The sequence below is a fragment of the Rutidosis leptorrhynchoides genome, chromosome 6, assembly GCF_046630445.1.
Source record: "Rutidosis leptorrhynchoides isolate AG116_Rl617_1_P2 chromosome 6, CSIRO_AGI_Rlap_v1, whole genome shotgun sequence".
In the NCBI taxonomy this organism is placed as follows: Eukaryota; Viridiplantae; Streptophyta; class Magnoliopsida; order Asterales; family Asteraceae; genus Rutidosis; species Rutidosis leptorrhynchoides.
The window spans coordinates 94030897-94048321 of NC_092338.1; the positions used below are offsets into that span (position 1 = coordinate 94030897).

The following is a 17425-nucleotide window of genomic DNA, read 5'->3' on the forward strand; positions in this document are numbered from 1 at the left end:
TTCCCCCTTAACCCTTAATTGATGATAACCCGAGCGGAGATCGATTTTCGAATATACACAAGACCCTTGTAGTTGATCAAAGAGGTCATCGATGCGAGAAAGAGGATATCGGTTCTTAACCGTCAATTTATTTAGTTCACGATAATCAATGCACATTCGTAGGGATCCGTCTTTCTTTTTAACAAACAAAATCGGAGCGCCCCAAGGTGAATGGCTAGGTTGGATAAAACCACGATCAAGTAGTTCTTGGATTTGACTTTGCAATTCTTGCATTTCAGATGGAGCGAGTCTATATGGTGCACGTGCTACGGGTGCGGCTCCCGGAATAAGATCGATTTGGAATTCAACCGGTCGATGAGGCGGAAGACCCGGCAATTCGTCGGGAAATACATCGGAATAGTCACTAACAATTGGCACATCATCGATGTGCTTCTCATCGGACTCGACTTTCTTAACGTGAGCAAGGATCGCAAAACAACCCTTACGGAGTAGTTTTCTAACCTTAACACACGAAACGAGGTTGAGTCCCGTGCAACTCTTATCGCCATAGACGATCAAAGGTTCACCATTCTCGATAGGAATTCGGATTGCATTAAGATCACAAAGAATGTGAGATTTCGTTTTGACTAACCAATTCATACCGATTATTACATCAAAGCTTCCTAGTTCCATGGGTATCAAATCAATTTCAAATTCCTTACCCAAAATGTTTATCGTACACCCCCGGTAATATGTGTCGGCACTTAATAGTTTCCCGTTAGCCACTTCAATGGTGTAAGTGGTATCTAATGGAAGAGGTGGAGTGCTAAAAGAATGAGTCAAAGTCTTGGATACAAAGCATTTATCGGCACCTGAATCGAATAAGCAAGAGACATAAGAATTGTTGAGAAGAAACGTACCCGTGACTAGTTCAGTGTCATCCCGGGCTTCCTCGGTGTTTATGTTGAAAGCTCGGCCGCGCGTATTGGGGTTATCTTTCTTCTTTGGGCATGCATTTCTATAATGACCCGTTTGGCCACATTCGTAACAAGTGCCCGTCTTTGGTGCATTGGGCCACTTTCGAGCGACGGGAGTGGCACTTTTACAATCGTTGGCCTTATGACCAACTCCTTGGCACCGGTGGCAAATTAACTTACTACATTCGCCAAAGTGATGTTTGTTGCATTTGTTGCAAAGAGGTATTTTCCCGGCATAACCCCTCTTGCCGTCGGAGGTGTAAGGCTTCTTAGCAAAGTTGTTGTTGCTTGATTGGGAGGGTTCCCACTTTCTTTTGTTGCCGCCCGATTTATCCTCGGCCTTAGGTGCCGGAACTACGATTTCGTCAACCGTTTCAATTAGTTGGCGAGCCATGTTCATAGCGGCTTGATGAGTAGTGGGTTTAGATGACATCACCCCTTGTTTGATGCTTTTTGGAAGACCGAGCATGTAGAGCTCAATCCTTTGAGATTCGGGGTTAACAAGATTAGGACACATCAAGGATAGTTCGGCGAAGCGTTGATTATAAGCTTTAAGATCGTTTCCGACCGCTTTCAAAGCTCTTAGTTCTTCCTCAAGCTTTCGGGTTTCTTCGCGCGGAAAATATTCAACAATCATCTTTTCCTTTAGATCGGCCCAAGAGAGGGCATGAGCTTCATCGGTACCCACCGATTGAACATAGGTGTTCCACCATGTTAGAGCAATTCCGGAGAAAGTGTGAGTGGAGTATTTGACCTTGTCTTGGTCCCGACAACCGCTTATGCTAAAGACGGCTTCCGTTTGCTCAAACCATCGGGTGAGCACGACCGGTCCCCCGGTTCCATCAAAAGTGTGAGGTTTGCACCCCATGAAAGCTTTATAGGAGCATCCCTCGTTTGAGTTTCCGGCTCCATTGTTGTTGTTGTTGTTGTTGTTGTTGTTGTGGTTGTTGTTATTATTGTTGTTATTATTGTTGTTGGATGAGTGACCGGCCATGGCCGCATCTACGGCGGTAGCTATCATCCGTTCGAGAGCTTGTTCGGGAGTTTCATTGCGGCGTACACGACGAGGAGCCATTGTTCCTTCAAGACACAAGAATATCATTGATTAGTATTCTCAGTAATACTAACCGTGATATAGAATAAAGATAAAGAGAAGTTTTTCCTCGACTCGCCTTAAATTCTTTATGTCATAATGTCGGAACGTTCATATGAGTCACCGTAATATAATCCCGGAAATTATATTACCCTGATTCATATGTGCATTCGACATCATTTCATATAGTCAAGGTGGCGCGTCAATCAAATTAAACAACGTGAGATTAAGATGAACTAAGAGTAGATATGAGTAGAAGCGTTCGAGTATAAATGCACAAGTAGTCAAGTAATTCCTACTTCAAGTCTATATGCCGGTTGTAGTCTAGACTCACCAATGTACCCTATGACTCGGGGTTGGCACTAATGAACTCTAAATCCCTACAACCAACGCTCTGATACCATCTGTAGCGACCCGACCAAATCATCATTGACGGTGCCGTCTACTTAGGTCCCGTTACGTGGTCATAAGTCTTTAAAACAACGTTTGACCAAAAGATATGTCGCATTCATTTCAAATGTAAAGGTTGTTCAAGTTTACAAGAATAGTTCCACCACAAGTTACGATACGAAGTTTTAAGTACAAATGAAACTTATGCGACACAATTTAAAAGTATTCAAAAGACGCTCCATGTATGCATATATATACTCGACATCCAATGCAAGTATCAAAATAATGAGCGGAAGCATGTATCATGTATCGTTCAAGGACCTGAGAAAAACATAGAAATCTGTCAACGAAAACGTTGGTGAAATCATAGGTTTAAGTAAGTAAGTACAAGTGGACCACAAGATTTGCATCAATGAAATAATAGTAATACATTCCAAAAGTTTGTTTCACGAGCACCCAATTATCAATGCTTAACATTTCCTTCCATTGAACCCCATCACTTAGTGCTAGAACATACACTGTTTCTCGAAAATATATTTCATTCGTTAACGGTAGCGAACCGTTTGAATGAGGGTTTGTCAAACCCATATGGATCCATACAACATAAGTTCTCGCTTACACCCGGCAAGTGTAACTAATGATAATCGAATTGAGGATTTTGTTCTAAACTCGTATGTAGAATGTTTGTTTTCCTGTACTTGTGTTCACTTAGTAAAAGAAATGTTTATGTTTTCTCATCCCAAATGTAAGTTCAAAAAGAGTAAAAGTGGGACTATGATCTCACCTTGAGTGCACGTACGAAAAGTACTTCACAAAATAACGTGTGCGAAGGATAGTGCTAGTCTTGACCTAAACAAATAGGTCGTATCAATAACGGTAAACACGATAGGTCAAAGATGTTCAATTAGTCCTATGGCTCGTTACGACTCGATTATTTAGCATGTGAAATCAAATTGTCAATTTTCATGCAAGATACAAGTATATAAACAAGTTAGGAAGGTTGCAAAATCATTTGGTTAAGTTTGACAAAAAGTCAAACTTTGGTCGGTCAAAGTCAACGAAAAAGTCAACACGTTCGGGTCGTGTCCCGAACTATTTTTCTGAGGTTTTTAATCATGTATGAGCATGCTAGGACAAGTTACATGTGAATCGGAGGTGCGTAGCATAGCAAACATTATTCGAAAATTGACCAAGTTGGACAGACCCAAACGGCGCGCCGCGCGGGTATATGGCGCGCCGCGCCAATACCTGTGCAGAGAATTCTGGCAGTTTTTAAGTTTTATGCACGAACCTAACTTCAAACAATCACCATTTATGATCCGCAAACAATCAAGACAAGTATCTTATACCGTTGGGAAGGTAATTTGACGAGGAAAACAACTAAACACATTTCATCAATCAATCTACCTATTACAACAACCAAAACCGCATCTAATGCTTAACATTAACCGCATACAAGTTCATAAATGCAATTCAATGATTCGGGCAACCAATTTACATGAATGATATGCCGTTTCGAAGGTAATCAAGCATACAATCCAACTAAACACTTACCAATAATAATCCATGGCATTCAATGCATCAAAAGTCCATTTCAAGTTCATCAAACCCTAACCCAAATTCACCAAAATCCATAATCAAGTTCATGAAGTTTTCTAAGGCAACCTACACATCAAATTGAAGCTAGTGATGCTAGTAACACAATTAAAACATCAACTTTTAACATCTAACAACATATGATCATCCAAAATTCAAGAACAACACACCAAAATTCAAGTTCATGCTAGTTACACTAAAACAACGAGATCGAGCATATAAATCATATATTCATGTTAGACTTGAGCCATAGACACTAATTAACACTTTTATAAGTTAAAAACATCAAGAACACAAAATCTAGTGATTTTAGAAAGTTACCCAAACGAGATGAAGTTGGTACCAAAATGAAGAGGATGAAGAGAGGATCACGAATATGTAATTTATTTTGTTGTAAGCCTCCTAGATCGAATTTAGATGATGATTGAATGAATTTGGAAATTGGGTGTGTGTTCTTGCTAGAGAGAAAGAGAGAGATGGAGATGAAAGTGAATGGGTGAAAGGGGTATGACCCTTTGACCTAGTCAAGGGTTTGATCCCTTGTCAAGTTTAGTCCCTCAACTTTCGTTCGGGTGCGGGAATTACCTAAACGAGATAATTTAAAACGCGTATCAACGGGAGATGTTATAAACATATAACGGACTTTATATTAGTATAACGGAAAAGTAAATGGAAAAAGGCGGGATGTTACAGTTTGTTAGGCTCATAGATCTATCTTCAGGATTCGCGTCAATTAGGGGGTATGTTCCCTAATTCTTAGGCTACCAAGCTAAAAAGGGGCATATTCAATTTAATAATCCAGCCATAGAATGTAGTTTAAATTACTTGTGTCTATTTCATAAAACATTTATAAAAGCAGCGCATGTATTCTCAGTCCCAAAAATATATTGCAAAAGCATTTAAAAGGGGAGCAAATGAAACTCACAATATGATATTGTGGCAAAATATGCATACGACGAAACTGAACAATGCAAGGTTGGCCTCGGATTCACGAACCTATATCATTTATATATATATTAACACATATAATGGTAATCAAATAATTACATCTATTCATTATATAATATTTATATATTTAGTGTTGTAGTTTTATATAGAATTTGTATTACATTTTGTCCATATATTATATCTTAAATTATATGCTATATATATGTTTATTTTGTATATATATATATATATATATATATATATATATATATATATATATATATATATATATATATATATATATATATATATATATATTTGTTAAAATGATAGTTTTGATAATAATAATTTATTAATAATAATAATAATAATAATTTTATTATAATGATAATACTAATAATAAAAATGATAATGATAACCTTTAATAATAATAATAATAATAATAATAATAATAATAATAATAATAATAATAATAATAATAATAATAATAATAATAATAATAAGTTATTTTATTTTTATAATAGAAACAATAATATTGATAATAATATCGAATACTAATAATAATGAGTAATAATAATACTAATTATGATAATAATGATAAAAATAATAATTTTACTAATAATGTTAATCTTAATAAAATGATAATTTTAATTAATAATAATGATAATAATAATACTTATATTCCTAATAATGATATAATAATAATGATAATAATAATAATAATAATAATAATAATAATAATAATAATAATAATAATAATAATAATAATAATAATAATAATAATAATAATAATAATAATAATGATAATAATAATAATAATAAAAATAATAATAAAACTTTTATGATAACAAGAGTTATACCCTCCTAAACGTCATCGATCATAAACACCATTCATCATCATACATCTTATACTTGTATCATCATAACCCTTATTAACATCGATCTTCATCATCTTTTGTTTTCATCACCATCGCTCGTTTCCAACTATCATCATCATATTCGCTTACCCTCTTTTCGTTAACAACTTCATATCATCCTCAAATTATCATCATTATACTCACCTTCGTCACGATCATTATCATAATGTCATACGCCATCATCAACTCACGATCATCATCATCATACGGTCACCATCACTATCGTTCGTTCACCATCATCTTCATTATCTTATCATCGTATACCATATATCTATCTTGTGTTTTCTTCTTCTTCATAGTTTGATCGGAAAAAAAAATATAAACATTTTCATGAACCAGCTTCTTGGCCCAATGTCCAAACTGAAATTCAAGCCCATTACACAAAAGGCTTAGTAGTCCGATACGGAGATTAATGGCCCTTGGCCCAATAAAATCCCAACTGAAAATATTACTGAGTATTTCTGTATCAATCTTTTATGCAAAGTAACAAGAATTGTTAATTGCAAGTGGGATAAATAAATAAAAAGAAATATATCCTCATCCTTATAATCGTAACCCAGAACTGTAGCATCATATTTGATCAAGTGGGTGTTATTTAATTGAATCAGAGAATAGGAAAGCCATATAATCGGATCATGAAATCTTCGATCTTGTTTCCTCCTCTTCTTTGCTGTAACATCGTTACATCATCATTCAACTCATCGGTTTTCATCTTCATCATCTCATCATGATATTATCATCATATAAATCAAACGATCATCAACATAATTGCTATATCCACTGTTCCAACATTATTTCGTTATCTACTGTTCATCATCTTTCTTATAAGTATAGTGTAGTAGCAGCAGCAATATCGATAGCGACGGTTCGACATTTAAAACAGAAACATAATATAGCAGCGGTAAACAGCAACTAGCAGGTGGTGTTTAAGCTGGTAAGAGAGAAACAGAAAGATAGAAGGTTTCGATCAGTAATAGAAACAATTGCAGGTTAGTTCATGGTTTTTGAGGTTTGATTCAGTTCAACGAAGAAGAAACAGTATAACAGCAGTCCTCCAAGGTTCGTTATCATCACAGAAAAGAAAACAAGCAACATAAGCTGAATGGGTGTTGCGATGGTGGGTTACAGTGGTGGTTTACTGTAGTTGAGCAGAAAACACTCGCAGCTATGGTGGTGCACGATGATTGTAAAGTGGTAGAGTGGCGGTTTGTTGGTGTTTGACGATGATGGTTAAGAGAGAGGAAGAGGGATAGTGAGAGAGAAAAAGAGATGGTGGAGGACGGTGGTGGTGAATGCCGAAGGTATTGGTGATGGTGGTTAAGTGTCACGGTGGTGGAGGTGATGGGAGGTGAGATGGTTGTGATGATGGTTCTTGGGGTGGCGGATCATGGTGATCATAGAGTGGTGGCTCATGTTGGGAAGATGGTGGCGATGATGGGAGGCCGAGGGTGGTGATGAGGGGTGGGGGTGACTATATCTCTCCCTATATCTATATGTATATGTATATTGTATATAGAAATAAATAGATGAGATAGATAGAAACTTGAAAATGGGTAAGTGCTTCACATTCAATATGTAGGTAATATATATATATACATATATAATATAATTTAGTGGAGACTGTTGACACCAAACAAACACAGTAAACTTCATTCAATTAATATCGTGCCTCTTTTCAATTCACAGGTAAGTATGCATGTATATATAAAAAATATGATAATAGATGATTGATAATCAAAAACAGTGCACATAATATAATATTACATCACTTAACATAAACGTGTGGAGTACAGAATATAACTCTGCCGACAGTTTTAGCACGCGGAGTGTTTCGTACTCCGTTGTTAATTAGTGGCGGACAAAAGTCTTCAGAAAAATCCCAAAATTTTATAGTAAAAATATTTATTTATTTTAGTCCTTGAATGAAAAATGTGATCAAAAAGGTTCGCCTAATATTTGTTTTTAATTTTAGGTAATATGTACGGAGTGCTAGAATTTAAACTAAAAACATAAAAATAATTCTATCAAAACTATAATCCCCGTGATCTATTTATAGACTAAATTTTATTTTAAAATTTCATAAATTCGTATTAGATCTATATGAACACTAACGAAATGCCAACCGAGTGTTACTGACGTTTACTAATTAGGCTTGAAATCATATATATATATATATATATATATATATATATATATATATATATATATATATATATATATATATATATATATATATATATATATATATATATATATATATATATATATATATACTTCAATTATATATATTGATTTATTTTAAATAATAATTATTATAATATCATATTTTATTTTATTTTACATAATAAATTCTAATAATTAAATCATATAATATTATATTTCAAATTATTATTATATTTTCATAGATTTAAATATATATATTTATTTACAAATAGTGGTTCGTGAATCGTCGAGAACAGTCGAGGTTAAATGAATATATGAAACAGTTCAAAATTTTTGAGACTCAACCTAACAGACTTTGCTTATCATGTCAGAGTTATGAAATCGTATCGTGAGTTTGGTTCAAAATTAGTCAAAATTTCCTGGGTCATGACATTAATCAGTTTTCAGTGAGTTCTTCAGGCATATCAGAATCAATCATGTATCCTCCATCTTCCCCAAAACCTCATGATAAACACACAACTTGGGAAGATGATTCAGTTGCCCGTGGTAAGCCAGATCTAAGAAGGATGAATCCAGATGAAAGAGAGGCTTACAGGCTGGAGATCACTGTATCAGAATTGCTTGAGCAAAGACAAGCAGCTATTTCTGAAAGGATAGGTCAATTTAGATTGCTGCATCATCCTCTTGATCAACCATTCTATATCACTGCTTTAACCTATGGCATTGAAATTGGCGTGTATCTAAATAACAGTGGTCAAAGGCTTCATACTGATAAAGAGAAAGCTCAATTTCAAGAGGCTCGACAACTGGGTATGGATATAAGGCAGTATCGTGATGCCCTTAGAACTGACGAGGGAAGGAAAATGATTGAAACAGTAAAGTCCCTGAATATTAGTGCCGATGTTCATCTTTTGGGCTTAGAAGTTGAAAGGCAAAGAAGGGAGGATGCTGATGCTGAATATGCTGAAAGGGTAAGGCTTCAGGAAGTAGAAGCTAAATTGGCTGCTGATAGAAAGCAAGAGGCTGAGTCCCTCAAACTAGCCAAAGCTATTGTTAAGGAACAAGATAAAGCTCTTGATGAACTGGAAGCTGCTGAAAAGGCACCTGCTACTATTCCTATAGAAACTGAACGAACAATAGAGCTATCTGATCACTATTATAGGAGCAAGTATGGTGATGTACTGACCAGGAGATCAAATCCCAGAAAGATCATCAAAGTGCACAGAGGCACAAAAAGAGCTTTCAGTAACAGCAGGGAAGATAACATTCAAGAGAGGGTAGACTACACAGAATTGAGAACCTTCGGATTCAGTGAATGGATGGAGATATTGGAATACTTCATTGGTAAGGCTAAAAGTGGTATTAAAGATACATTGAAGCCTGAACTCCAAGAGCTCTTCAACAAAGCAACAAAATTTGGGAATGCACCAGTAGTAAATGTAGAAGAAGTACTTTTTCAAAAGCCTAAAGGAAAGAAATCTACTGGTGAAGGCCTACACAGAAGAGATCCCATCATTCTACCTCCTCATGTTCCAGTTTATGACCCTGCTGAGCTGCCTTACTTGTTTCCTGAAGCCTGGGCTGCCTTGAAAGTGAAAGAAGAAGAGCTATCTGGTGATGAACTAGAAAAGGATAAAGATAGAGACAGATAGCATTCTAGTGCTCAAATTGTATCTTTTGTTACTTCATTTTTCATTATGATGTTTTGTAATTACTGTATATACTCTGTTGTAATGAAAATGAAATGAGTTTATCTTCAAAATCATATCAAGTTATAAGATATAGATAACTCAGCAAAAGATCCCAAAAACAAACTTAAAAGGGACAAATTTACTGTCTATCTTTCATTAGGTTCCTCTGTACTGGCTTTGGTGTTTTCTCTAAATGTCATAAGTTTTGTCATCATCAAATAGGGGGAGATTGTTGAGTCCCCAAAATAATTAAGGATTTAATTATGACAAAACTATAATTTATTTGCACTAAAATGTTATGTGCAGCCAGCACAAGTTTATTTATGTATAGACAGCAAATATTGCTGTGTCAAGTGTTCAGTATGCTGCCTAGTCTACCAGCACAAGGTAGAGTGTATTCTTCGAATCAGCACATGATGAGTACCCAGCAATTCAAGAATATCAAGTGACTCAGCATAAGAAGAACCAGTAAACCTGGTAAGCAGCATACAACACAAGACAGTCATGCTCCATTACAAGCATCGTTGTTTTCTGAGTGGTCTACATCAATTGTACTATTCAACAGAAGTCAAAGACAAAGTTGAACAGGAAAGGACACGCGTCGGCGGCTGACAAGTGACCTTACAAGACCACGTGAGAATGCAGAAGTTTAACGCATGTGCATACATGTGCTATACTTTGTCAATGCCTAGGAAACACAACATTCTATTTGTTTAAACGAATAGTGGTGCCAAACCAAATTGGGGTGTTCCTGCAAATAGCTACCAAAGAGGAAAGAGGAGAGCACGCTCTCTGATGCAGTTGTCCCCACAAGTACATACATCCTATGTATCAGTGGACAATAGAACCATTACACGGTTAATAGGACTACTATAAATTGTTGTATCCACTATTGTAACAACTAGTGGTGTGGGTTTTGTTATTTAGAGTCCAAAACGTGTAATAACTTTAAGTTTATCCTCGTAGCTATACTTAGGTAAATCTGTATCAACCAACTATCATTCCGCCAAGGATAGTTGTAATTCTTTGTGATTTAATCAATAAAGAATAACAGTTGAAAAATTACCTTTGACTCTATTTAAATTACATGCTTGAATACTAAACTGTGTTTAATTGGTTTGTTAATTAAAAGAAATTGTATTCACCCCCTATACAATACTCCTGTTGTTAATCAAGGGACCAACAGTCACCCTTAGGTGGAATTAAAGGGTAAATGGGCAATCTTGTGTGCAATGTTGCACCTCACGGGAGTCGAACTCATGACCTCTCTCTAAGATAGGCAGACCACTACCACATGAGCTACAACACAAAGTTCCATCCATTACTGTTTGTCCTTGCTTTTTAAGCATTTGTATAGATTTAGAATAGACAAACATGATCTAATAGATAAGTGCATGACTTTGATCCTAATCATACATTTACGGATTTACCCGATCACCCATAATTTCTCTTGGGTAAAAATAAAAATATAAGTAGTTTAGCAGTTAAATCACGTAGCCATATGCAACGCACACATTAGTTACGTTAGTTATTTATAAATTTATGTCAACACATCATGTACGTAATTTTATTATGTATAGATAGCATATGAAAGATCTGCCATTATTTGTGAGTTGTTATAATGTTGGTGTTTTTTAGTTTTGTTCTTATACCTTTCAATTGTGAGCTGTTATAATGATGGTGTTGTTTGGTTTTGTTTTGTACTCTTGTGATATTGTTACTCTCTCAACTGTTTAAGCTTTTACTCTGGTTTGTCGTTACCATTCCGGTGATGGCAAACACATATACATCATTGATTTTTTCGCTGGTTAGATGTTGCTACCTTGTTTCGCTGCTCTTTCTAGGTGTTGACGCTGCTCTCCTCATCTGGTAGTTCCCACCATTCTTACTGTTGTTTCACTTCAGTTGTAGCTTGCTTTGTTGGGTTGATCCTGACAACTTCATATTTAGCGAGCATCTAGAAAAACTAGTGAATTACAACTCTATTGTACCGCAGTTGGTGCACCTATAATGGTCACTTCTGACTAGGCCCCGGTCGGATTAGTTTGCCGCTTAGTTGATTTGTTACGTAGATTGTGGTCTTGAGTTCGAGGGTTTGGTCATGATTTTGGGTGATCTAGGTTTCTTTGATGGTGTTTGGTTGGCGGTTTGACGCATTTAAATGGTTTTGGTAATTCAAGTGGTTTGCTTCTTCTGTCTCACATGCACTCTTCGTTTTTTTTCTTCATTCCGATCTCTTTCACGTTCTTCATCTGATGGTCAAATGTTAATCGCTATCAGTTGCAATTAGGCGAATTACATTTTGATGGAATTCTATGATTGAGGAGTACGAAGTTGCTGAGTTCTATTGTTTTGTGTTTCAATGTCAATTATTTGTGGATTTAGTTTAGATGTTTACAAGGCTGGATAAGGATATGTTCATTTGTTTATCATAAAAAAGGTTGATGGATCTTTTCAAGTAGACTGTGTAGAGTCTCTAAAATTTATAATGCAATATAGATCTTACGATCTATTATAATTTAATTTATGTTTTTTTTTTTTTTTTTTTTTTTTCATAACAAAGGAAAGAAAAGAAAAATCTGCCATTTGTTATCTATTTAGAAGTATTTAAAAAAAAAAAAAAAAATACTTCTCAAAAGAATAGCTAAAAAGACCTTCACCAAAAATCGATATTAGCAGGTCACTGTCTCATATAATTGGGCATCTAATGTAAGGATGGATCAAGGACCATGGGCCAAAAAACAAAGGTTTTTCTCTATGAAGTAAAAATCATGATACAATTAACAATTATAGTTGTAGTTTACATCAAATTATACTATCATCGTTAAATAACTTCTTAAATTTTTAACCGAACTTTTTGTTAAGCGACATAAACAATCATAACAACTTTACGATCACAACAGCAGGGTTTCTTCATTTTGAGCAATTAACACATAGCTATAAACCCCACACAATTAAATAAACAAATGTAAATGGCTTGCAAATATCACACTAACATTGTTTTTTATCTAGTAATTTCACTATTAATCATTTGATCAAAAGAACACTAATATTTAACCCACATATCATTAATTTTGATACAGTTTTTACTTTTTCTATAAAATTAACGTATTATTAAGGTGACTCGTGATTGATCTAACTTTTAATATAGTGTGATAAGGCATATGCTGTATATGCTGAATATGTAAATGTCTGTATGTACCATTGTATATATCTGTTGTTTAATAAAATAGTTTGCTTTTCAAAAAAATAAAAAAAAAAAAAAAAAATAAAAAATAAGTACTTTACGCTACAATTAAATCTATCTGTATAATTTGATGTAAACCATCAATAAGTGTAATTCCATTTGTTTATAATTTAATGGATTTAATTAGACTTAACGATATAAATTTAAATAAGTTATATGATGTTTATTTTTTACTTAATGAAAATAGAACATTTTTATATTTTAAGTCATGATAATATGAATTCATCTCTACTCTTTTAAAACTGTAACTGTCTCGTATGTATAGTGTTAAATTTATAATTTTAATTATTCAGTCAGTGATTCAACACATAAAACAAACAAGAAATATTTATTTACTTAATCTTTAAAGATATTATAAATTAATTTAGACAATGGATCATAATAATAAAAATAAAAAACAAACAAGGCCAAAGTAAGCAATTCGATATTGTAAGTAGTTATTATTCTGATAACCATTGTTTTAACCTTTAGGCGACTAATTGACGGGATTTGAATCCATCGTCCCACATACTCTATGGAGGTAAAGTACCTCCTTTTCTTGAAGTGTGTTCGTCCTGGACACGATTCGGCAATTAAGGGTGCGTTTGATAAAACTGAATAATTTAGCGCTGAATGGTTCATAATCTGAATGGTTCAGAGTCTCTGAATGAATTTAGTTCTGAATGACAATAGGTTGTTTGATAATCAATTTGAGTAAATAATATGAATCAATTAAATCAACTTGTTATCGTTTAACATTAACAAAAACTTCAATATACTTATTTGATAAGTGTTCTGGATACGATTTAAGAAGAATATTACATAATCTTTAGCCTCTTAATAGTTAAGAGAGTATTTTAACTCTGAATGGTTCAGCACTGAATACTGAACTATTCAGCACCATATCTTATTCAGAGGTAAGAAACGAACGCACTAAATGATGAATAGCTCAGCATTCAGTGCTGAACTATTTTATTAAGAGGTAAACAACCGGATTCTAAGTGACATGAGTTCACAACAAACATGTTGCGGGGAGCGTGGTTTGAGTCAAAATATTAGTGGATGTACTTAGATATTGTGTGTTGGATATTTGTAGGGACCACATAATATACAACTTTCTAAAAACGAGAAGATGCCACCACGTACCCTCATCGCACATGCCCACTTGGGCAAACCGACAGTCCTATATTGGGATAAAAACAAAATGATAATAATATTGCTTTTCCAAAAAAGAAAATATTAAATTAAATTAACAATAATAAACGGAGTATACAACCATGAAATAATACAGTTAATCAATGACATCATAAAACGGAAAGTGGGACCCTTTGCTTACGTCACTTCTACACTGTGACTCTTTCAGTGGACGGTACATCTCATCGACTGTTCTAATGTGCTTACGGTATGATCACCCTCAAGTTATTAACGTTTTTTAAGGCTAATTTTTATAACGATAAACGCTACCGTAGCTAGAGTTATACAATCGAGTAGAAACACACCTACAACTCTATTCTCAACACGACACCGTAACAAATGACACAAGACGCCTTCCAAATTAATTTATTTTTGGAGCGTTTTCCCGCCTAAATAATAACATTCATCACGAAGTGTCTTTTCTAAATGTTCATATTTTCGTGTGATTTTGATGCCGGAAAAAAAGTTCCAAAAAAACGAAAATAAATAAATAATTTTGCTTCTCTCCGCTTCCCCCCGATTGGTTACATCCTCATTGATCCTATATATATATATATAGTGAAAGGATCCCTATAGAACTAGAGTATGTAGAGAACTCATAGAACTCATAGATTGAACTTCAATCTATGTGGAGATTGAGCTTCAATCTATGAAAAAAATATACAATCTGGGAAAGAAAAAAAAACTGCAAAAAAAAAAACAGCGAATCTGCACAGAAAAAAAAAGTGAATCTGCAAAAAAAAAAAAAAAAAAAAAAAACTGCAAAAAAACGTCAATCTGCATGCAGGTCAATCTGCATGCAGATTGACTCAATCTGCACACACAAAAAAAAAAACTGTAAAAAAAAAACGCAGATTGACTCAATCTGCATAAAAAAAACTGAAAAAAAGTCGATCTGTAAAAAAAAAAAAAATGGAAAAAATCGTCAATCTGCACGCAGATTGACTAAAAAAAATCTGAACAGAAAAAAAAAATCTGAACAGAAAAAAATATATATATATATATATAAATCTGCACGCAGATTTAGTGAATCTGCACGAGTTCCATGAGTTCTCTACTACCATGAGTTATCTATATATATATATATGTAATATATATATAACAAATTGTTAGATACTACTCATAGATCGGTTCCAATGATATCTCATAACTCTTTATTAGATGTTGGGAGTTCGATTTTCTAGGGAGATAACATTGCACACAATGATATCCACTAATCTTGAATTTCACCCAAAGTCGTCTTTCCCACATCGGGTTGCAGGGGCAGCGGGCCGGGATAATGAGTGGTTAACCGATCATGCTCTCGGATTGGTCAGAGTTTTTTTCAGGGCAATAGTTGGGGACGAGTTATGCAACTGCGAAAGATGATCGCGTGCGTGGTTTAGTCTCACTCGGGTAATCCCATACTGTTGTTAAAGAAAATTTTGGGTTCCAATGTCAATATAATGTCTATTAAAAATTTGGAGACATATTTATAATATCTAACTTATAGTAGTGTTAGTCAATGAAATTTTTAATTTTTTACTTCAATTTGTTCTGACTGATTATAAGTGAAAATATATATTACTGTTATTTATACTATTATGGTAGTAAAAGAAAAGTAGCTCTACTAATAAAATCACATATTTATGTGTAGTATAAACTTGGATTGGACAGTCTTATATCTGTATCACAATTTAGAAATCATCTTCCATGGATACCACTATTTACACTCAAAACGGCAGGACTGCTTACTCGCCGGAATCTTCATGGTCTCCAGATCAGCTTCTTTTCCGGCAAGATTCACTTCCTAATTTCAATCTCATCGACTCCGAAGATATGCTGCTTTTCGACATGCTTGAGTTCGATGCCAAATCTAGCGTATTTAACAAAGGTACTTACATATGTGTGCCAAATCTAGTGTTTATATATTGTATATTTGTATTAGCAGAGGCCATTGACCTAACGTTATCGAAGTGCTCTCAGATCACGAGTTAAAGTACTGGTGATGATAATATGTATATATTCGTGTAAAAATCCAGTTGGATGTGTGAGTTTTTCTTTGAAAAAAACATTGTATATTTGTATTTGTATGGGGGATTAATTCTAAATTAACCACAATAAAGTGTTTATTTCATTGTTAGTTCAAGTTTTAACTTTTACGTCCATTTGGTTAGACTTGCTTAACATTTTTGCTTGCAGGTGCACCAGATGCAGCTACAACATCAACATCGGATCACAATCAATCTTCAAAATCATCCAACATTAAGTCATACCGCGGAGTGAGACGACGGCCGTGGGGCAAGTTTGCGGCGGAGATAAGGGATTCGACACGGCAGGGTGTTCGTGTATGGCTAGGAACATTTGACAGTGCGGAAGCGGCCGCCATGGCGTACGATGAAGCGGCGTTTTCGACTAGAGGATCAATGGCTGTGTTGAATTTTCCAGTGGAGAGAGTAAAGGAATCGTTGAAGAAAATGGATTATAATTTTGAAAAAGGGTGTTCTCCGGTGGCCGTGCTTAAGAAACGACACTCTCAAAAAGGTAAAAAGGAGGATAAATTATTAGTTGCCGGTGAAAAAGAGATGGTGGTTTTGGAGGATTTGGGTGTTGATTATTTGGAAGAGTTATTAGGTTCGTCGGAAAGTGGTAGTAAGTACTAGGTAAAATGGTGAATCGTAACCGTTCTTTTGTTGTAAATTTGTAATATAATATATACGTGTTACGTTGAATGTAGAGAGGAGGGGGATACTTTCTCTAATTTTTATAATGTTTTCACTCTGAGTGGAGAAATAACCTGTCTATATTCTCGAATAGGAAAATGATTGTTTACATTTCACCCCTCCATACACCACTTATATAGTATTGAGTTTTGTTGTTGTTGTTGTTGTTGTTGTTGTGTTGTACGTGTTACGTTGAATTTTTGGTTTTCTTACTTCGAAGTAAGGATGACAAAAGAAACCGATGGGTAAGCCCGAAACTCAACATTTTTGTGCTGAATTTTCAGGTCGTGAGTCGGGTACGAGGATGGTTTTAAGTTTTTTTACGGGTTCGGGTATGAGAATTGTGACGACCCGAAAATTTCCGACCAAATTTAAACTTAATCTTTAAATGTTTCCGACACGATAAGCAAAGTCTGTAATAATGAGTCTCAAAATTTTTGAACTGTTTCATGAAAGCATTTGACCTTTGACTATTCCCGACGATCCACGAAAAACTATTTGTGTATATATATATATATATATATATATATATATATATATATATATATATATATATATATATATATATAT

The 17425-nt window shown here is 34.5% G+C and overlaps 1 protein-coding gene across 1 annotated transcript; it reads left to right on the forward strand.

Moving 5' to 3' along the window:
• Positions 1-15650: 15650 nt before the first annotated feature.
• LOC139852609 (ethylene-response factor C3-like) lies at positions 15651-17015 on the forward strand. Its single transcript, XM_071841918.1, has 2 exons — positions 15651-16026; positions 16335-17015. Exons 1-2 carry the CDS (start codon positions 15846-15848, stop codon positions 16793-16795), a joined length of 642 nt encoding a protein of 213 aa, XP_071698019.1. The 5' UTR covers positions 15651-15845; the 3' UTR covers positions 16796-17015.
• Positions 17016-17425: the final 410 nt, after the last annotated feature.